The 23,729-nt window shown below is 43.4% G+C and overlaps 1 protein-coding gene across 1 annotated transcript in view; it reads left to right on the top strand.

Moving 5' to 3' along the window:
• The window catches only part of mthl1 (adhesion G-protein coupled receptor methuselah-like 1), a 133,432-nt gene that overhangs the window by 4,129 nt on the left and 105,574 nt on the right, over positions 1–23,729 (top strand). Inside the window, exon 3 of the mRNA XM_003706466.3 lies at positions 1,181–1,416. Coding sequence (XP_003706514.2) covers positions 1,181–1,416 — 236 coding nt within the window. The remainder of the gene's footprint in view (positions 1–1,180; positions 1,417–23,729) is intronic.

The raw sequence follows: 23,729 nt of genomic DNA, 5'->3' as shown, positions 1-23,729 counted from the left end.
CCTGAATTTCTCTCGCAATTCGCAAAGCAATGCTCGAAACTCAATTAACGCGATCGTTTACATGTGGCCCGTGCACGGTGAAGGGCAGGCTTTTACAAGCTTTTGCAAACGGAAACTCGACCAGTGAGCCATGTTTTATTCAAAATTCAAGATGTTTGACGTTGTTCGAACAACCGCTGGAAAAACCTGCGGTCGATGCGATACGTGGAATGGAAAAACAAATACCTTCGCGTAGAAAGTGGCACGAACCGTTGATAATACGTGCGAGTATGTATTAGCTAAGAAAAGTTTTTCTTTTCTTTTCTCTGGCACTCGCGTGCGTCGTTGTCCACGGGACGTGACTAAGCCGGGGCCTGCTCGAAATCGGAGAAACGATTTCTCTCCTACTTTCACTGCGTTCGAACTTCAATTTCGAGGAAACCGGTTAAGAATCTGCGGCAAAATTTGAATAGAAATGTCCGAGAAATCCTTTGACCAGCAGGTATAATCTGAGTGACACCGATGAATGCGCCTATTAATATTCTCGGGTTAGCGTCATTCGAAGGTGTGTACAGTCGAAAGAAAATCTGGCTGTCGGTAGGAATGGTAACCGAGAGGTCAGAGACCTGCCTCTTGTTTACTTTTAAGAATCTCAGAGATTTGACAATGGGGGGCAGGTTAAGAATTTTGGGTCCTTCGGATTAGAAAAGTTCAGAATTCGTTGCAAGTTCCTAATTTTCAAGTTCTAATTTTTTAAGCTTTCTAAAGAAACCAGTTAGACTGTACAGATGTAACTATAGTATTAAGGTAGATGTAAAGGAAAAATAACAATCTACGAAGACTGTTCCGAACTCCGATAGACCCTAAAAAATTATTCGTTTAAAATTTTGAGCCGTTTCAAGCGTACTAGGATTTTAAAAAGGTTTTATCTTAGTTCGCAGTTACAGCAATGGTCGCCGGGTAAAGTTCAATTCGTAAATTAAATAAAAAGGTGTATAAAACTAAAGCTTCTTTCGCTAATCCTCTTGACCGTAAAGCGTCAAATCCTGTCGGATGTTCGCGACAGTTTAATGAGACGCGGACACTAAATCCCTGGTACTTCGTAATATGGGAGCAGTCTGCGTAGCGTATCAAACGAAAGATTACTTTAATTCGCTGGTATAAGAAAATGGAATGAACCATTTCCCTGCAAAATTTTCAGGCCGATAATGAAAGCCGCGGACATCAGGTTCACCTTGTACCCGGTGGGCTTTATCATTAGTGCAGTTTTCCTGGCAGCCACGTTGGCCGCTGGTTGGCTGCTCCCTGCCTCTCATCACGTTCTGCATTGGCGATGCCAGACTCATCACGTCGCTTGCCTGATGCTTGGTGATATTCTCATGGCCATCATTCAGCTCGCCGTAAATCACCTGCATGGCGGAAGCTGCAAGGCGGTTGGTGAGTCATTCCGCTTTATCGTTCTCTTCTTTTCGCGACACCCTTGATTCGTCTACGAGCCACGCTGCTTTCCCGCGGGACCTGGGGGATTAAATCGAAACAAACCACCGCATAAAGGTGCCTTAGAATCTCCGCGAGACGAGATTCTTGATTAGAAAACGCGTCCTTGTTTTCCGCTCGATTTTACTCATCCCCTCTGGTTCCGGTAATTTCGTCTCCCGAGCACGATCGTGTGCTTTTCTACCGAAACAGGTTTTCTGAGAATTTGAAAACTTCCGATGCCTATATGATACAGAATTTTAATTCTAAATTAACGAGTTTTACTCTTCGCGCTCGAGAGGTGCCTCTCAGGTGCCATTCGATTTAATACAATAATTTGAAATAAGCATTATTTAATTAATTCTATAATAGTGCTCATGTGATGTATAAATATAATGAAGTAGACAATAGTGGAAATTATTAGTAGAGAAGTAATAACTTCCAAAGAACTCATTTAACATTTTAATTAATATTTTAAAGTTGCTGTTTGTAAACAATAAAATTATCTTCGAGTGCAAAGAGTTAACTTTATTCGAACGGGATAGAATATCCAAGTTCTCTATAAATTGGTTGAAAAGTCAAAGTTACGGAAACCTCATCGTTAGCGACCCTAGAACGCATCAATTTTTTACATCCGAGTCGCGACAACGCATTCATCATAGAAGAGCTATGCGGCTAAATACACCGATGGAATTCAAATGGTTCTGCGGGCCGAGTTAAGCTTTATTTGCCCGTCCGCCCCCGACCATCGGGCTAATTATTCAGATAATCGTGCTAATCCCCCGACGTTGCTTTCTCCCTGTTCGTTTTCGATCGCTGGAATCGATTATCGCCGCGCGTACACCTGCTGGCTGTACGACGACTCTCGTTTGTATTTCGTTTCCGGTATTATCGTTCCGCCATTTTTCCGCGTACTTCCTTTTTTCCCCAGCAGATTTAGCACGGTCCATTCCGCGGGGTAATTATGTTGCACTCAGGGAATTTGCATGGAACGTATTTCTTGGCTGGTCGCGATCCCTTTGCGCGTTGACTCCTCGAACCCTGCGGCTATTTCCGTTCCTCGGAGGCCACTAAATTTCCACGAGAATCCCTCTCGGTTTCCGTGTTTCCTTTTTTTCCCCGGGCTGCTTTTGACAGAAAGCAACGATTGCAGTTTTCCGTCGTTTCATAAGCTCGATACGATCTCCGCTGCATCGGCGGAGTAAGAAGGTTTATAGCTTCCGGCGAAGAAGGAGCCGAAGGGTCGCGGACCAAGAAACGTGCTGCGAGACGAGAGAAAGTGGGACGAAGCGACGAGTGACCCACAATCCTCTCGTTCGGTTACTCCTTGTTTATTCTTCGTTCCTTCTTCTCGGAAAAACAGGCGAGAAGTTTTCTCGACCCGCACCCTATCGACGACTCCCATCTGACAATGAGAAGCTTTTACGAGCCAACTCCTTTGTTGCATTGACACACTTCGCTGATGGATTTGTTTATTTCTTCAACGCGTTAAATGCCACGTTCCTGTTTCTCACTGTCTCGTACGCCATCCTAATTGCTCTTCCAATTCCGATATATCGGTTTACGTAACAATCGAGAACATCTATGCGCACCACGAGCTCGACAGAGGTAAATCTGTTTTCCTTGTTGCTTGATCTGATTGGCGCGAATGACTGATGTAACTGCTCCTTCTGGAAATTCTGAAGCTTCAAATCTGCTTCTCGATTTCATCAATCGCTGCACTTTTTCTAGTCAGGGTTCATCTCGTGAACATGTAATTACAAAACCTGATAAAAAAAGTAAGCAGTAGAAACACCTTGTAGCTCATTTGTTAGGGAATGTTTGTTTCGTTTTCGTACGATTATATCATTATTTAAGGCATACGTGAAACGATAAAAAAAGCAAACAGTAGGCAATGCTTGCTCAAGCAGAAGCGGCTGTTACAAAAACTGGAGCACTCTCGTTTAGCGTTTTTCATTCGTACAGCGAGCAAGCGTTGAAATAGAAACGTCAAACTTTTACCGAAGGAAATTAGCAACCGAACAAATTCAAGGTTTAGACAATTGTTCCGTGACCATCCGGGGATACGTTCGTAAAGCGAGTCCGCAAACTTCTATTCGTTTCAGCGGAGAGGGAAGTATTAAAATTCATGAACGTTTTTAATTCGATTACTTTGGTCGTCTTTCAAGAACCGACAACACTGCTGGTTAAAAATTCAACTCGATTATGTTCGTCGGTGAAATCTAGTTCCCACGATGTTAACTTGTCCTCTTTCTTCTTCTTCTTCGATCGAACGCGAGCGGAATAATTTCTGGCCGGAAATTTACTCGAGTCTCCTGCTTTGATGATCATTCTTCATTAACGAATTCATTCAAAAGTAAAAGCGGAAAGTTCTTGCAATTTGCGATATAACAAGAACTCCTTACATATAGGCCTTAACGGGAAATCCTGTTATTTGGATGGTCTCAATTAGGTGCAAAGTATAGTGATTTTACGCTTGAGTGAGTAATTTGTGTTGATTGTATGCTTGATAAAATTGCGTGTGACGATTTTTAGTCGTAGTAGATACTGCGGTAAGTCAATGAGCGGTGATTCAATGTGTAGTAATGGTATAGGTGGAGATTCTACGCGTAGGGATTCTACGAGTGGTAATATAAGCACGTGGCAATTCCAGCGCGTGGTGATTCGACGCGTGGTAATTCTACTCGTGCTGATTCGATGCGTGATAATTTGACGCGTGGTAATTCTTCGCGTGGTAATCTACGCGTGGTAATTACAAGCGTGGTAATTCGACGCGTGGTAATTACAAGCGTGGTAATTCGACGCGTGGTAATTCTGCGCGTGGTAATTCGACGCGTGGTAATTCTACGCGTGGTAATTCCAAGCGTGGTAATTCGACGCGTGGTAATTCCAAGCGTGGTAATTCCAAGCGTGGTAATTCGACGCGTGGTAATTCCAAGCGTGCTGATTCGACACGTGATAATTCGACGCGTGGTAATTCGACGCGTAATAATTCGACGCGTGGTAATTCGGCACGTGGTAATTCTACGTGTGGTAGTTCTACGCGTGGTAATCCTTGCGCATGGTAATTCTACGCATGGTAATCCATGCGCGTGGTAATCGCTGCGCGTGGTAATTCTACTCATGGTAATCCCTGTGCGTGGTAGTTCTACGCGTAGTGATCCAACGCGTGATACTCTACGCATGTGGTGATCCAACGCATGGTAACTGCATGCATGGCGATTCTACTTGCGATCCTTCTACGTGAAGTAATTCAACACTTGGTAATCTAAGTACGTGTTAACCTAAACGCGTACTGTTCCCAACTCATGGTGATTCAAATCATGGTAATTCTACTCGTGGTGATTGAACAAGTGGTAATTCTACTTGTAGTGACTCTACACATGATGGACGTTGATGGATTCGACTCTTAGTAATTCCACGATAATTCTACAAGTGATCGCGTGTTAATTCTACTTGTGATTCCATGCTTGGTGATCCAAAGCGTAATTCTACACATAATGATTTAAGGCGTGGTAAGTCAAAGCATCGCGTGATGATGCATCATGTAGACTATCTGGTCATTCGCGCAGTATGAAGAATAAGAACACGAGGGTCTACCGTAAACTTTTCAAGCCCTCTGGCGATCTGTATCGTCCATTTGATTCCATCAAAAGTTTGAATTTATTTTTCCGCGGACTCAAGTTGCCGGAAGTTGGCAACTCGCGCTACCTGTTTACTCGTTGAAGTTCCATCGATCGTTTGCGGTTCGCGGATTCCTGGTTGCAATTTTACGTAACACGCGAACCGGATTCCGTATCAACCTTCGAGGACGACGAAACAAAAAAAGGCGAATGATTTTTGCCTGTTACTGGAGACGCACTCGACTGGATATGCCATCGAGTATTCAGTTACCATAAGAAAGTCGCGTACCAGACGGAATTCGAGTCTTGGCGACGAAGACGGTTCGTCGCGACGCTAACGGTAAGGCGACTCTTCTTTTTCTTCGGGCGAGCTAACGCACGCTTATTGTTCGCGGAATCGCGCTCGTGTATCAATGGCCTTGCAACTACGCGCCATTGAATAACGGGTTAAATGCTCGATGCCGCAATTACGGGACTTTTTTTCAGCGTTTCAGACGGTAGCTTGATGCTTACGGTATGCGGTCAAGCCGATTACCTCCGCAAGGGAGTTATGCCGTTTTTCAGCGGCGATCGCGACGCGATTTACGACGCTCGTGTCGCAACGTCTGAAGTTCTGACGCTAGTGTGTTACGCGTTAACGTCACCTTCGCGATCCCTCGAGACGAACCGATCGAAGTAAATTGATCGTTGTGCCCGTTTTAGATGTCGTGAGAAGCTTTTTCGCTCGTGTGCACAGTTAAATCGATGCTGACATTTACAGCCACCTTCTTTTCGCGGCAACGCGCTTCTTCGGATCATCTTCTTTTAATTATTTCTTCGTTCACGCTCGGAATACTTTACCTAGATTTATTTCAAAATGTCTCGAGTCATCCGGTATTCGTTTGCGTGAAAGAATCCTCTTGTTCGAGAATTTTATCCAAAGATCCTCGAGGAAGACTTCGGTTGAAGCCTTGGATAAAAGAACGTCTTGATCTCGTAACGGTTTAATTGCGTTCAGCCGTGGGTACGTTCTCGTCCCTCGACGCTTTCCTTCATCTTGTAACACGATTCACTTTTAATTACTTTCGACCTTGCGAATATCTCTGTCGTGTCTGGTTGCCGGATGACTTCATGGAAACTGTTCTTCCGGCGCGTGGCGTCGAGGCGTGACTTGACCTTCTCCAACAATTCTGCTCTCCGCTGCAACTCCTTTCTAATCGATCCAGCCGCGATATATCCCTGAAATATAATTGCGCGTTGCGTGTGTGCGACGCCCAAGAAAATTGCACAGGAATACGTAATCTTTCTCGAGAATAGTACCACTATCGAATTGCTTCGACTACGTTCGAGAACACCAGTGACTCTCGAGGTTATTTCCCCATGACTTTGACTTCTATCCCTTTTATGGGGGTAACGTTCGAGGGATGTAGGGAAACTAGACCAAGGGTTCCGTGATTAGTTTCGCAACTTTTACCGCTTCTCGAGGGTCCAAAGATTGCAATGTAGATTACTGGATGAATGATAGATGAGATGGAATAATTTTTTGGTCAATTGGGCTATGGGACCCTAACTTTATGGTTCTGGGGTATACACCATTTTCGAGACACTTTCGCAGAATATGATTATTGGCTCACTGCGATTACTACGGTAGTCGAAAATAAATTTTTGCGAGATTACGACGCTTATCTTTCAGAGATACACTTGTCAGAAATAAAATAATGCCAGATATCGTAACCTCTTCGGGGACACGCGTGCATTTAGTTCTTAAATTAAATTCAATAACAATTACCATACATGTATATGTGTGCATATGTATGTGTATGTATATCTATGTACATGTGTGTATAGGTACATATATGTATATGTATATGTATATATATATATATATTAATGTATATGCATACGTATATCTATGTACATGTGTATGTATGTACATGTGTGTGTATGTACATGTATGTGTACATCTATGTGTATGTATATTTATATCAATGCATATGTATATACATCACCTTCTTGTACATAATAAATTTCGTAATTTTGAGTATACAGAACCTCACCATCCTTAAAGAGACCAAAAGCGTGATTACAGAATATATAAACGATATCTAATGCATATACTCTTCAAGCAAAGAATTCGTTCACCCGACAATAATGGCAATATAACGGTCCATATTTTATTCTTCGTAAGATCGTGGCACCGCGTCTCGTATAAGCGAGATTAACCGTAATCTGATTTCTAATACGAGGCACGCTCGTCTGCGATAAAGCCCCATACTTTCCTGGGTCTACGATGGTTCACCGAGCTTCGAAAAAACGTTGAGTTAGCTGCTGTCTTTTTTCTCTCCGTTGCCTCGTCGCGAAGACGTGGATCCATAATCTCTGTTCGCCGTACGAGAAAAGAAGCTCACCCTCTCGGTGACGTCGACGATATCCCCGGAACTAATGACGACAAAAACGTTTCGAGTTCCCTCGACGAAAAGTCACGAATTTTTCTACGTACACCAGCCACCCATATTCGTTCTCCGTTTTTTGATTTTTCACGGGGGCTCCCCGTATTTATACATACCAGACGACGTTTCTGTCGCCTGACGCCATTTTCCTTTCTGTTCCGAGAATTTTGTCGTGTTTAACTCTTCCGTGATGTACTATAACGCGTTTTACGCTCGAGATTAACGGGAGCTCTTTTGATAAGGATATGTACATTTTTGGAATTTTTCTTAACGTCTCATATTCTTCAAATTTCTTAATTACCTCACCATTAAAGTCTTAGATTTGTACATTTCTAGACCACAATCTCTAAACTTCTGTATCTTTTTCCAAATCCCGAAAGTCCTTATATTCTTAAGTTACTAAACTTCTATATTCCAAATCCATATTTCGAAATATCTAAAATCCCAAAGTGTCAAAATTCGTAGTCCCTGAATTTCTAAATCCCAAGTCTCCATATTCCCGTATCTCCAAACTCTAAAAACGCCAAAGTCCACAAATACCTAAGTCCCTAAACCCTTACGCCCCCAAATTCCTAAGTTTAAATTCCTACATCCATAAATTCCTATGTCAACAAATTCTTAACTCATCCCTTTAAGATCCCAAATTCTAAGATCAAATCTTTAAATTTCCTTAAACAAACCCTTAGATTCTCAAGTACCAAAATTCCCAAATTTTGAACTAAAATTTTCCTGAAATTTTCTAACGTGAAACATCCTCTAAAACGAATAAATCCCTGTACGCCTTTCCGTAAGAAAACAGATTGATTGGGAAATACCGCGACACGTATCTAACAGTTATCGGAATTTACATATTTTAACAGGTGACGAAATTGCTGTCGATGTAAAACACGCTCGAAGATACCGTGACGTTTATTCTCGTCCCATGATCGAACCGTTTTACTTAATTAAAAGATAAGATACAGCTGCAGGAATGCGGTGACACGGAAGCCGTTATCGTAGGTCACTCTCTTTCGATGTCAAGTTCGTTAATTAGCCTAAAATAGTGGCAAGGGTAGACGCGATGGGCTTCCGTGACAACGAAAGTTCTTTTTTCCTCCATTCATAGCGAGTCGTACCTGGTTACGGGACACTTATTCCGTGGGGCTCGCTTATCTTTTGTCTCTCGTTTCTGTATCAAAGGGAAAAAGGAATGCCGTTTCTGTGTTAACCACGCTGGAACGTTAATTACCCTCCAAAGAACGGCTGTGAAAAGAGTGGTAGAAATTATGCGTGGCTACAACGCATCGCGATACGACTGACGAATATATCTGACGTAAAAATATCTGGAACAAAGATAAAGTACGCGGTTTTCAGCGAACGAGGAAATCGAATGGAAATCGAGGAACATTGAATCGTCTGTCTTATCGCGAACTGCATAGTTCCTCCGGATAATGGAAAAGTAGGAGTTTAATTTTTAAATTGCATCGGATCCGATCGTCGAGGAGAACAGCCTATTCATCCGGACGCCGGAAATGACATTGTCTTTAAGAAGTTGCCAACTCAGCTGGGTTTCTCCGTTTGCTACGGGGAAAGTTTGCGATCCTCGGTAAAAGCGCGAACTTCTCGATCCGCCGGTTTAATACGGTTTTTTACGAGTCCGAGAGCAGAATTGTCACGGTTTCGCGGTTTTATTGTCTGTTGGGCACACGGTGCACGCATCGCTGGCTACTGTCGCGCGAAACCGGAACTGCGGACAGGACGGGAATCTGTGGAGAGTAGAAAAATAGAGAACTCGTCGGGGATTTGTATGACAAGGGGGGAGGATTACTCGCGTTAAAAACCCACTGGAAATTTCGTAATATTTACTCGGACTCGGAATACAGCTTCGTCGGGTAATAACTGCATGTTATTGCGGACATTTCGCCAAACAGTTTAATTTGTCGATTCGGGCTCGCCGTGTTAAAAGGAAATTCACGAGACACTTTATTACCAGATAATTTTGCAACATTTCAAATTATAAATATCATAGGCAATTTTTAGGTTAGCAAATGATCTCAACGTCGTTATATTTTACTCAACATATAAATCTGGTATACAAAAACAAGAAATAACATCCACATCAGCTTTAACACTAAAATTACGAAACCAGTCAAATGACCGCTCCGCAAGTTTCTTATTGCAGGGTACACATTTTGTTAAAGTACATGCCTTGAAATCAGAATTGATGTTCATCGAAATAAAGAATAGATGTGTATACTAAATTATGTTTCATCGTTTGCTTATATATTTTTAACTTCATTTTTAATTTCAAATTAAGTACATTATATGTCGGTAGGTTTAGTGTTAAGAACACTATACGTCCACATATCTGAATATCTTTGAAGAGACTAACAGATTTTATAAATGTTTGAAAACAATTACATAACTATTAGATAGAATTGAAAGTAAAGGAAAATCTCGAAGCGTAAATTTGAAAGAATCACGGTGACTGCATCCAGATTAGAAAGAAAAACTCTGAATAGTCTGGCAAACTTATTTCTACCGTGAGAAAGTTTCGTGTCGCGATTTCCAAGATTGAACCTCTCGTCCATAAACAAAGAACTACCGTTCCAGACGTTGTCTACATTTCTCTTTTATCTCTCCCCGTGAATCCATATTGTGCGATTAACGGTTCGCTTTTAAAACGAGAGCTGTAAACTGGAGACACGGTAGGAAGAGTAGCCGAAAAACATCCAGTTCACGGCTGCGTCGTCGCTCGTAAAACCTTAATGTCGCTATGAAACGTTCAACTCCAGGATTTTCCCAAAAATTCGAGCCGACGGAAAATTGCTTTCGCTAACCGACAACCGGGCGTTTTATATTATCAGTATATTGCGACAATTTCGTGTCGTGAAATTATGTCTCGCGACACCGATGTAATTGCGGTTATTCGGATTATTGTCGAAGGATATTCTAGCGATGGGGTTGACTCACGGTGAGGAATATTTCGGGACACGAAATCGCGGCGGGGCTTTGTCGAGCAAGATACCGCGATTGTCTGGCACGGATAGTCAATCGGTCGGTACCGGGACTCTTCGGGACTGCAAACGTCGGCGGCTGGTAGAACGATTGGGAAATAATTGACCAATTTAAGGTTACGTGACTGGGACGTGTCTCGTCGTGGCCGGGACAGAGAACGACGAAACGGGAAAAAGACGAGGGAGAGAAGAGGTCTGGTGGTCCCATGGCGCCACGACCTCTCCGCTCCCTTTCGCGTACCCTCTTCTCTCCCCTTTCTTTTTTCCCGATTCGACTCGGTCCGATCCTTGTCGACAACCAGATTACGTTCCTGTCGCACTGTAAATATGATCGATGCGTTTCGTGAAAGGGGTGCGAACCGGAGACATTTGAATCGCGCCTCGAGATTGAATTGAAAGTCGGTGCTGGCGAGTTGATTGAACGAGAGCTACCGATCGAAGCCTCGTTTTGCCACCAGACACACGCAGTCTGCGCCTGGCTGCGTTTCTTTTTTCCCCGGATGATTATAGGATTCTCGTTAGATGTTGTATTGTTCGTGCGCGGAACCGGCCGAAGACGAAGCTTTTCTTTTTATCTCGAATTTCGATTCCGTTCCAGACGGCTGCGGTTAGCGTGATCGATCTGTACACCGATGTAATTTCATTCTTCGCAATTTATTCTTCGCTAATCTTGATTTATCTGCTCTTCTTCTCGCGTCTCCTTTCAGGAACAAAACACTTGCTTCTACGTATTGCTCTTCATCAACAACATGCCATTTGCTTTTGTACTCGTTAAAATTCTTATAGCAGTGTTTCGCACTAATTAATTGCACCTTTACCAATAAATAAATGATTCAATGTTTTCTACGAAGGCCTGAGACTTTCATTATTGATGTACACGATAAATTCAATTCACGCTTAGTAGCTGTTACACACGGTTTATCCTCTTTCCAGCCCCTCGACAAAAAGATGTTTGTTTTATTCGTTCGCGTGTGCGTCCTGAAAGGGCGAAAGGACAAGATAAATAAGTCAGAAGGAGAAAAACCGTCCGATTGAAAATTGCTGGCGCATAAAGCACCCGGTCGAATTAATTGAACAGATGTAGCTTCGAAATGGCGTGGAAACGGTTTTCAGTCGGATCGGCAGCATTCGAGGGCACGTTGTAAATATGATGAATGAAGCTCGTTCATTTGCTCGTAAGGAGTGAGAAATCTGTTACGGTGGGTCGCACGGGGGCCGATCTCGATATGAAAAATTGGCTTTGCATCGGCAGTCGGAAATTTCATCCGTGACAGAGTCTGCGGCCATAAATCTGGGTAAACAGCGTGGAGAGACGTAGAAATTCCTTTTTTTCTCTCTCTCTCGCACTGCGAGCGCCAGTCGAATGCACCGCTAGTGCTTTCGAAGCGTCCACGTCGAAAGAACAAAATACGCGAGCCCCTTGTCCCCTCGTTCCTGGTTCCTTCTCTCTTTCGTGCCGTGTCCCGCCAGCTTTCGCCCGTCTCGCTTTGCAGCTTTGTTCCGCGCGCATAAAAGCGACCGAGGGAGGCAGGAGTCGTGCGAAATACGCGATAAATAAACCGTTCTTCTATGGGAACGATATAGCTCGCGCGTAGGACAATTTACTTTTTACCTACAAGTCCGCGGAGACGACTCGGATCCCGCTGGAAAAAGAGGCTTTGAGATTCTCGAAGACAATTGGCTCGTAGAGATTCTTTCAGCTGGACTCGAGAGGAAAACGTTTCTTGAACAGACACCTAAGAGTAATACGCAATAAGTATGCGAGAATAATGCATGCTGGAATACAAAGGTCCAAGATTTATGAGCAGGTATACACCGTCGAGGTAGCAGGTATATACTTTTTTTAGCCGAGCGAAGAACGCCCAAGGTGCGTTGAATCGGTTTAAAGTAACGAGTAATCGAGAAAAAGTACACTTGGACTTTTGACAAATAAGGAAAGAGACGTACGAGTCGAGCACGATAGAGCAGAGCGGAGGTTGTAAACATAAAAATGAGAATACGATAAGATAACCCTTTAAAGGGTTGACTCGTCGACGCAGTCATCTTTTACTCGATTCATCGTGTATAAGCTCATTCATCGATCATCGACCTTTTGTTCGAATACGAGAAGAAACAGTTTCCGCACCGTGAAATGTGTAGCAATAGTCCTGGCAATGTACAGTACTTCCGTAGAAGGTACAGGATCTAACGACCTTCTTTCCTCGATCGAGGAGGTGTTATTCCCGTCCTGGAAGGAGCAGAGACTGTCACGGGATAAAGAAATCGTTCCCTGATTACATCGCTCGTCCCACACATGGACAAACCCATAAGAGATCCCAAGATTCTCCTTGGCCCCAGAAGGTGGCTACTAGGATCGAATGGTCGTGGCTACCCTCAAACTACCTTCTTTAGTGCTACCACTTTATCGCCGGGATGTCTCTTTTAAATTTCCTGGAATTCACTTCGAACCCTGAAATGTGTCCTTGCAGTCGATGACTGGGAACTTCGTTACTTTGCAATATACTTTAAATCGATATCAAATTCTTAAGACATGTATTGTTTTTAAATTATTCTTCATGCATGATCTTTTGAGGCTAGGAAAAGAAACGATTCAATCTTTAATGTTTATATTTCTATAACAATTATGTAAATGAATTTTAAGAGTTTATGATACACGAAAGCAATGGTAATGTTCACATATGTGACTTGATATATTTGAAAGAAATTAAACCTAATCTTGATCTTGAAGGGATTAGAGATGTGCATGACATGATCCTACTGATTGTGAATATAAAGTTACATTGCATCGTAGTCAGATTAAAAAAAAATCTTTATTTTCGTACTATTTGTCCACGCATAGTCACAATTTAACCCAGCACCACTTTCACGGCACATGAATAAATGAGTGTCTCGCGAAAAAACAGTTTTATTGGTTCAATTTTGCCGTTTGCCGTGCATCGCGGTTGCAGCTTCCGGTACATTATCCAAGAGTAAAAATAAATAACGCCGTGATTTGGAGGGAAGTCGAGGCAATCAGTTTGGTTCTTAGGCTTTTGCAGTCCCAGAGAGGAATCCTGTTGGAAAAAGGCAAACAGCGCCCAAAGCTTAGGAGGGTGGAACGCGAGAGCAACCCCAGTTTTCCGCGACGGGGAAAAATTATTTCTGCCGGTTTCTAACCTCGTTACAGAGATGAAAAGGAAGCTCTCGTCGCGACTGAGCGTCTCGGCAAAACCGCGACCACGATACACACGATCGAGAGCGATTTTTCTTCTATTTTTGCTCCCTATGCTCGGACTGTATGCCATATTCGCGCGAACGTCGCACCGCAGGGACGAGAAAATGCAGTTACACGCCCTATTCCACACGGTTTACCCCTAGACCGTTCCCTCGCGCGTCTACGTGCCGCGACACGCGTGTTCCCGCTCGATGACAATTATTTTATTTGCCCACGCCCGACCGCGGGGGCACAGACAAATTACTAGGATGCGTTTTCTTCGGGAAAGTAATTTCATTTGCGGGAAACGTGTTCGAACGCGATAAAGGGGGTAGCTGCTTTTTGAACCGTCATTATTTTTCAGATTAAGTCCTGAAACTGCTCTCTGTTCTTTTTGCTCGATCACTGTATTATCCGACATGATGTATTATGGATCGAATTGCTGCCAATTCATTTTGGAGTTGTAAAATTGAAAGTACAAAAAGAGGAAGCAACATTCGCAATGTCGAAGTCTGCTTTCTTATCTCCGCGAAGCCAACCGGAAACCCGTGATCTTTGACCGTGTTTTTGCCGACTTTCCAAACTCACGAACACGCTTCCAGGATATTTTTCGCGTGGAAGAATCATGAGCGCGTATGAGCAAACCGTCGCGAGCAAACGAGCAGTTTGACCGGTTGGAACGCGTCCATTTTCCGGAAGGGAACCGTCTCGCCACTGGCCATTCCAGAAAAGGCGATGGTAAAACAACGAATCGAAGCGTCGCGACGCCAACCGTCGTAGTACAGCGTCGCTCTAGGAAACGAGCCACGGCAATCGTGAGGACATCCATTCTCGTTTTCGCTTCTCGTCTCATTCTTTTGCTTTCAATTTACGCTCACCGCGGTTTTATTCCTCTACCGATTGTTCTTACCATCTTACAGCTGCTTTTTCCTGCTAGAAAAATGTTCTCGTTTATCCGCCGCGTTTGAAAAGAAAAACACTTTTATTGGCCATAGATTCAAAAATGAAATCTTGCCAAAGTTATGGATGATTTTCAGTTTTATTTCTGACTACTTAATCCGAAGAATTGCGCTATTTGTAATTTTTGTCGACCGTAAAAAAAGACAGTAAAGATCTTTTGAATCGTTACTGACCTTTCGAAATGTACTCGAACGATGCTTCTCAACGTTTCCAACAATATACAAAAGTTACAGTTAAGAGTATAGTTGGAATAAAAACAAACAATTCGTACTAAAGATAGAACGGAGTTCTGTTTCGATGGTATAGTCTGACTCGCGAGTAAAAAATTTTTCAGTTTCTTTCGACATGACGAAAACGTTACGAATTATGAAGACGAAAAAATGAAATAACAGCTGGTTTTCTTTGGAGGAATACATCGGTAAAAGCGAACGATACATCAAAACAGTAGAAATACAGGAAGGTATAGTGTTCTCGGATCAGACAATACCCATGGCAGCAACATCAGAACGCTTTGTTCGCGCGCTTCTTCCATTTTCTCTTCCCCGGGCCTACATTCATCCGCTCGTTGCTCGCGGCGCATCTTCTTTGTCTGCCCGCCGCGGAGCCGACCCACTGCTTCGAATCCCGAATCTCTCCGTTTTTTGACGGACGTGAAAGCCCGACGAGTAGCGGAAAGCCGGATGTAGCTCGTTTCGCGTCGAGATTTCCGCGTGTCTTGTCAATTTTTTAATGTCCTTTTCTGAAACGAGCTCCGACATCTAGCTCCTGCCGCATTTCTGTTTTTGTGATTTTCTTTCTTGCCTGAAACTTTGGACCTTTCAAACTTTAGAAACTCCCAACTCTCTAGTTTTGATATTTTCAAACTATAAATTCAATGCTTGGAACCTAACCTGTCAACTCTGTAAAGTTTAAAAATTCTAAGTTCGAAAACTGCAAAGTCCTCAGATTCGAAAGTTGAATACTCAAAAATAAAAAAATGTAAAAGTTGCGAAGTTTGTCATTTTTACGAGTGAATTATAGAAACAGCGCCGCTTGAAACTAGGATCCATAATTGCAAAGTTTGTTAAGGTTTTAATAGCGTTCTATTCTTGTCGCGATCGTAATTGGTCGAGGACGAGTATAACGATGATTATGGGAATACGGCCAACACCGGTGCATATACATACATCTCTGGAGTCGCGATAATAATGATAGTAGTAATAAATTGTCGTTGGCTGCGACAGCGTCGACCATATTCATGATTATGACTATAATAAATTGGACAACCGCTCAGAGGACCGATCGCTTATTATTATTAGAGAGAATATAACTGCTTCGTCGTCGATTACGTTGCTGGTATTGCTCTCTGCCTCCCTTAAGTGAATTAACAAACTTCACAGTATTCTATTATCATTTTATCAACAAACTTTTACAATCCCCTCTAGAATTCATTTAGAAATCTTTTTAAATTACTGAAACATCTGCCAACGAGACTATTTACTAACCTGGAAAATGTTCATTTTCCAAATATTTGTAACTGGAAATCGGGAAATTAAAAATATCGCCTCTAGTTTGTACAGCAGCCTTGATTCAAAAGCAGCGTAACAAAGATGCGTTGATATTATTAAAATTAGCGAAACGAGGTGGTCGCGACGCCCTTTTTCGCCGGGTCCGAGCTCGATGAAATATTTTTCAGTGGTCGGGCACGTCCGATTAAATTCGTACGGCCACGCCACACACCGCGTCGCGCAATAATTCACGGGGTCTGGTGTGGCCGGATCCTTTTCCTCGTTTTTCCGTTCCCCCCTTTTTGGCAACGTTTTTAAGGTTCCATGCGCGGCTAATAGGAAAAGATTGTGTCTCGCTAGGGTGACCATGCTCCGTGCCCCGAGCTCGTAGTTCTCGCGCTCGATTTATCATCGTGACGTGTGCTGGCTGCTCGTCCTCCCTCTTTTCGTTGGGGTGCTCTTTCTCCGTGTATCCTCTTATCCTCCCTTCTCGATGCGACGAGCCTCTCATCCCGTGAAATTAAGGCGAATCGCAGAGTTTCGTATTTCACCGCCGCTCTTCCCCTCTCTCCTACGCGATTAAGTTTCCTCGATGCTCCGATAAATCCATCTTGGTGGCTCCCGCTGGTCTCCAGGGGTTACTGATCGAAACCGCATTTTTAAGCCCCCCTCGTTCGATATACTTGTCCATCGATCGATACGCTTTTTTATCGCGCGATTCAATTACGTCTCAGCGTTCATTCATTTTGTGTGACGTTCGTTAAGTTCTCGGTGAGACAACTTATAAATATTATCTTGTTCGCAGCGACACTAAGTCAATTTTAACCAAATGCTTTCGTCTTAAAACAACTGTAGAGACAGTTCTATTCGTTGAAGCTCGCGTAACTCCAGAGTCGAACACGTTAAATGAAATTATCCTAACACCCTATCTCAAAATTTTTGAGCCTTAATTAAATTGCATCTACTAGCCATCGTTTCATACCCTTTTTTAGAACAAATTTAAAAGCACCTTAATCGAAGTTGGCGTAACGAATCTAATAAACGCGCGGACGGTTCGCCCGTTGAAAAATCAAGCATTCGAGGACGGTAAAAGAAGAGAAACAAAGTATCCGGCTCGGTAGAATCCCCTTCAATTATCAGGGTTAGCCGTGTGGCACGATGAAATTCGAGTTCGACGGAATTCAGCGTGTTGCGGTGGCCGAGTACCGATCCAGCCTCTCGGTGTTCCCCTCGAGTGGGCGGGAAATTCGAAATAAAAGGAACGCACCGACCACGTCCAGGACCTTTGGAAATTTATTCACCGCGACCGGCCGAAGTTAACAGAGAGCTACCGGTCATGGATAGCCGATGCTTCCGCGACATTACCCTACGCGAAATAGCGTTGTTCGTGATCCGACTGTATTCCATTTTCGTTTCGATACATATTCAGTCACGGCGAGAACTGGCCCGAGCAGATCTCCAAGATTTCCATGGGTTTGCCTTCCCGCATCTTCCTTTTGTCCCCGTTGCAATCGTGGAATATCCAATGAAACGAGACGGATGGATTTTACGTGGAATTTCGTGGGATCGATGCGAGTTTTGCCTCGCCGAGATAAAATATATACTTCCGTCTTGGATTCTCTGCAAAACGGAAGAATTGCTCGATATCAAAGACAGCTTGGAAATACTTTCCTCTGGGTAACCTAGTAACCGACGCGGGAAGGAATTGAATAACAGAGGCAGAGATGCTTTTTTTATGATTTGACGATCTTTTATACGGTGAGCGGGTAAGTAATAGCTTGCGGACCGAAATTTTTACCTTAGTATGAAATACAAAGAAATATGTCACGATTGAAGTTTAATTATTGATTTCTGAGCAATGGCTTTGACGATTCGATACCCTTTCGAAACAATAACCTTATGTCAGTATGGAAGGTTTCAATAAATTCTTGCCAATCAACGTCGTTAGTGGAACGTTACCTATATTTTTCTGCGTACCCAATCGTGTCTCCACATAATAATAGCATGACAATGCTTCATAGCACATGTCAGAATTGCTCAAGACGTGATTAGTAGAAAGTTTCGACAAATTCGCCGTGACAGGATAATAATAATCTCCGGCTGTCTAAATCCGAAAATTGAGGCACGTCGCGTTTCATCGTCGAGACTCATCGACGCAATTGGACACACGTGTACAGGTTGAATGGAAAGCGACAGAAAATTGCGCGTATCCTCAAAAGCATTCTTCGCGAGCGTTTCATCACCGAAAACTCGTATCTCGTTACGCGCTGCTCGCGAGCGATTCCTTTCAACGGCAGATCTCATTGTAGCAACGGAGTGGTGAGGTAAAAAGAGCCGGGGAAAGTTCCCCGAAAAAAGAAACGTTCGGAAGGAGAAAAGCGAGCGTGCGCCGCGGCGCTGCGGCGCTTTTCTCGTGACTGGCGCCTCCAGCAGACGGTCGGGTGGCTCGTAAAAAGCCGCGTTTATTCGACGCGTGGAAATCGCGCGAGTACCGACCGAAACGGTAGCTGCCGCTGAAAAGCGCGTCGAGATTTTTCTTGGCACAGAATCACTGCAGTTTTCCTTTTCATGGTGTCTGCTGCTCGGATAACTTTTCGAAACACAATTTCTGGTCCCAATCTCACTTTCATCTATCGCTAACAGTTTATTATCGCTGTCGGGTTTCGAAACCGACTGGGCGAGTACAGATGTTAAGAAGATTATTTTTTAATTTTCTTATTAATACATAGTATATTTTACTGTACATGGTTGTTTCTACTGTGACAATTAATTATATTAGGTTATGGGTTCTTACATAGAAATTTGTAACTCATCTTGCTTAAAGATGATCTTTTACACTCGACTGTGTAATATTGCACGTTTCAAAACATTCACCCCCTTGCACTATGACTTATTTGTCAAGTGCGTCAAACAGAACTGCGCAATTAAACTATAATATTAAAATAGACAAAAAAATTGAAACGTTGTTTCAATATGTTATTATTCAATTGTTGACTATGCAAATTATAATTGGACTTGAACTCTAAATTGAAGCGTATCAAAAATTTGAGTAAAATTGGTGACGGCCGAGGTACGAGCGCGTCACGAGCCAGACTCGTCAAAATAGTGCAAGGGGGTTAAGTGAAAGTAGTCGAACCAGAATTAATTAGATTTTAATATCTGTGCAAACTAATAAAAAGTCAGTTTCGTTGAATTTGGTTTACAATTGGCCAAAGTAGGATTTAAATTTCTTCCTTTTCCCTGCGCCATGAATTTCTTTTAGCCCCATTCCCAAACCGTTTCTGCTCGTTTTATTTACGTGTTTTCGGCCGAGTACAAGTGTCCCCCGACTTAGCGTGGAAGTTCTGCGGCAGTTTGCAACGAGAATCATTGCTCTCTTGCCGGATTCCGTGGGTGTGTCTAGACCAGCGTTGGAAAGTAATGGAATCGTGGCGGATTTTTCTTCTCCTTTGGCAGAGAGGAACGAGAGGTCCTGATGCTCCGTTGGTAAGGGAAAGAGACGACTGTTGGCTGTGGCAACCTTTGGATTTCACGGGTTCTTCTATTCACCGAGAGTGGTTGCTTTGAGACAAGCTAGCTTTCGGCTGAATTCGAAGAAAAGGACCAAAGTGTGTCGTGCTAGTAGAATATTCTTTATTTTACGAGCGCGGCTTGTACAGGCTCGAATCACTGCTCGATTTATGGACTGCAGCTGCTTTACGCGAGATTCAGGAGCTTTTGGGGATGTCTAGATCGATTTCTTCTTCAATAAACCAGTTGATAATGTTACGCTCTACCTGTGCTACATCTTGCTTCTACGGGATGTATTTTAAGCTTTACTACACGCTTTGCAGCAGGGGTTAAATTGTGTTTTTGGAGATGCTCGGCTTCTATCTAGTTACGCCAATGATGAAGTACACCTATTCACCGGTTGCTTTGTCACGGGCCGCCAGTGTGAACGCGGCATTACAATGATCGCTGGTCGTAAATACTTGTTGGGTCGCGTTCCTTTTCAACGTAAGCAGAACGACCGCCTTGGAGTGCATCCACTTGATCGATCGATCGAGGAAACAATGGCGTACCAGGACTCGTCCGGTGACACCGGATGCAAATGAGCGAGGAATTCGCTTGTGGCTACTTTTCTGCAGAGTTCCAGAAATGACTTGACATACCTTTTTGTCGTACAACAAACATTTATATGTAAATTAAAGACATTTGTCATAATTCAATCCCCAGAGCTTTAAAACACTAACAATATCTCTACAGTTTATAAATTGAATAAAATTTGAAATTTCACATGTTGAAGAACATTTCTAGCGCTCGCGGCTAACTTCCTCTCTTTGAAACGAGAAAGAGAATATTTTCATAGAGTTTTCCTTTTATTAAAATGCAGGTGTACAGAAAGTTAAAAGCAAAAACATTTTAGAAACGCGTTTGAAGAATTCCAAGTAGAGCGTTTAAGAATTCATAGGAACACGGGTTTCTCCGGCTAACGTACGGCACTGAGTTACACGACCATATGGCACTATAGGCACAGCAACGATTCTATGGTGGCCAACAACACCTGGCACGAGTCCTTCTGGTTTCTGATTACAGTCGTGGCAGAGGATGCTACTCGTGTGTCGTAGCGTGGTACCGATGTTTCCAAGGCATTCCAGGCACGTAGCTAGTCCAGCGAATGCGAAATGACACGACTGAGAAATAATGAGGTGGTCATGGGAAATGGCGATGGCCGTAAATCTTTCCGAATGTCGCTCACCATTATGTTTTATGGCTTTCAATTTCCTCGCACAGGCGACGCGATTTCCACCTTTGCCCCCGTGTCCTGACTCGAAATTTCGCGGCGCGTGTTCGCGTTCCATCGTTTCCCATATTTCACGCCTACCCCTCTTCACCCTTTTTGACATCAATTTTAATTACTATGCTTCACTGAACCATCGTTCGATATGCTCTTTCAGTCGTCAAGAGTATCTTGTTTTCCGGGCGAGCGAGATTTAAAACCTTGGAACATCTTGTTCATGTGGCTGGAGGATTATTACGTCTTGCGTGTTGCGTAACCTTGCAATAAATTTAGATTTCGCGCATTTCAGGCAGACTTTCTAGTCATGAGCATTATTTAATTTTGGTTTAATGAAAAATATGTCACCCGTACAGGATTAAAACTTTTAATCTCAAATTACATACAGGAGTGTCTTCGTTAATAAATTGAATACTTTTATCTTACGTGAGATATATATCTAGGTATATATCTAGATATATGTCTTAGTAAAAAGAGAGATTAACACTTTTGTCGACAGTCGATAGAAATTTCCCCAAGACTAAAAAAACATCAAAGTCCTCGAACCTATACCGTGAGCGATCTAATTATCCCGTTCCGGCGAACAGTCCACAAAGATTCGCGGTCCAGAAAAATACGTGAAAAGGAAGAAGAAGTCGAATTAAAATCTCAAAGGATTATTCATAGAGGCGAGAACACGCCTTTGAACACGACAAGCACTGTTTTCGTAGCGACAGGAGGTGCATAATGGGTTCGGTTGTCCTCACGAGAGTTCTGTGCACGCAACAATGCAACGTGACAACGACAAAGTTACCGCGCTGGAGTCACGCACAGGTAATTCATGAACATTCCTGCGATTGTTCCAGCACAGGTTGAGAACCTATGCACGCTTCTTTGTATGTCGGTCAGATCTTGTAAGTGGTGAGTGGAAGCGAACGTACATCGCGTCCTCCGAAGGTGGTTCTACATCGCCGATAAGTGCATCGAGGAATACGCGGGCGTGTACTTTCGCCACGACGATTATCCTCCCGCGCGTGGAAGGTCGACTACATCGGCGTAGTTAGGCTTTCTGCATAGGGACATATATCGTGTCGTACAACACGTTACTACGCGACATGTGACCGTAGACACGTGTTGGTAGACTGCACGATATGTGAGGGACATTGAATCTAAAACAAGGGAGAAAGCTCGGTCACTTTTTCTCCTAAGCCGATGCTTTTGTTATTTCGTGCTGAACTTTTCAGGACAACGCATCGACATGAAATGCAAAAGCGTACATTTGCGCGTTCTCGGTTTATTCTCTTAAGTGTCCGCTGCGTCCCACCGGTTCCTGGAAGCGAAGCTTCGGAGCAAGTTTCGAATCGCGCGTGTCGGATGTATCCCACTCGCATCCTCTTTACTTCCTTCGAATTCCCAGAAACACTTTCCCTGTTAAGTGTCCATATTCGGGTCCAACTGTGAACGAGTTTGTAGGCCGATATCCAACGCATCGATGTCTTACGTTGACATTCAACGCAGTGATATTCTACGCCTTCGTGTCTGACGCTCCGATATCCAACATGTCGATACCCGACTGGCAGATACCTGTATAAAAATTCATCGCGTCAAACTTGGTCTGTCGGATTAAGAAGTTAGAAGATCGGTATCAGAAACTTATGAACGTGAAGATTTACAGCTTTGGGAATTTAGAACTTGAGAATCTGGAAACAAGAAATTTTACCAGGATGTTCGTATTCGTGGCACAATTTTTCGCGAAGGATCGATAATCCTGAACGGCGGAAAGCCGTGTAAAAGTGAAGCAGTAAATTGAAGTGCGTTCGGCATAAATTCGTTGGAAATCGTTGGCGCGGACGATTGGAAACGATCGGTTCGTTGTTCCAAGAACGAACACGTTAAAGAGCTCTTCAAACGTATCATACTCGAGTCTTTTCGACGGCGCGGCGTTTCGCTCCCTCCCACAAAAAAAGATAAAAATAAAGTACGAAATGATGAAGCCTGCAGAATCAGCCCCTCGACTGCGTTACGGTTAGCCGATAAATTGGTGTCGTTTCTGAAGCACTTTCGGGTTCGGCGTATCGCTACATAAAACGAACAAAATTGCGTTTGCACGCTATTTTCGGTGGGCGATAATGCCGGAACACGGTTTCATCGCGCAAAAAGAGAGATCAGAAGAGTTCTGGTTGGATAGCCGCGTATTTTTTTCGATCGACGACCCGTTGATTCTTCCGGCCTTTTCCATGGCTGCCTTCTGTTGCCACCGTCGTCGGTTCTTTCGAACAATACCCCGGCTACGAAAAGCCGGCTAATAAGAGAAAAATCTACGGTGCGCTTGGATTTCCCCCCTGTCGAGTAGAATAGCGACACAAAGAAGTAAAAAAGGCACGGTCTTTGCCGAATAAATCGCAAAAACGCGCGAGCGTACCGACGCGAAACACCCAACAGACGTACATCGCAAACAAAGGTCTAAAAGGAATTCCTCCTTTTTTGCGCCGAGATTCATGATAACGAAACGGATTAAATCTTGCCCCGACGAGGGTGCGTTAAGGGACAGATTTTTATTTTAAATAAATTCCACGGGAGGATAAAATCGTTGGTCCTCCTCGAATTCCTGTGCATAATTCCGCGACAGAGCGAGGTTGACGGGTGCTAGGATTGCACGGATTCCTGACGTACCTGGCTCCGATCGAACCGTAAGGAGATATTTTAATAACCGTGTTCCAATTAAACGTCTTGCCAACGACTCCTCCGCCTTGGTTGCTTTATCGACTCTCGCACATTGTATTTATCTTCCGAGGAAATAAAACGCCACTAACTTTGATCAGGCCAGCGT

This window comes from Megachile rotundata, chromosome 4 (assembly GCF_050947335.1).
Source record: "Megachile rotundata isolate GNS110a chromosome 4, iyMegRotu1, whole genome shotgun sequence".
NCBI lineage: Eukaryota > Metazoa > Arthropoda > Insecta > Hymenoptera > Megachilidae > Megachile > Megachile rotundata.
This window is presented reverse-complemented; position numbering and strand designations above follow the sequence as displayed.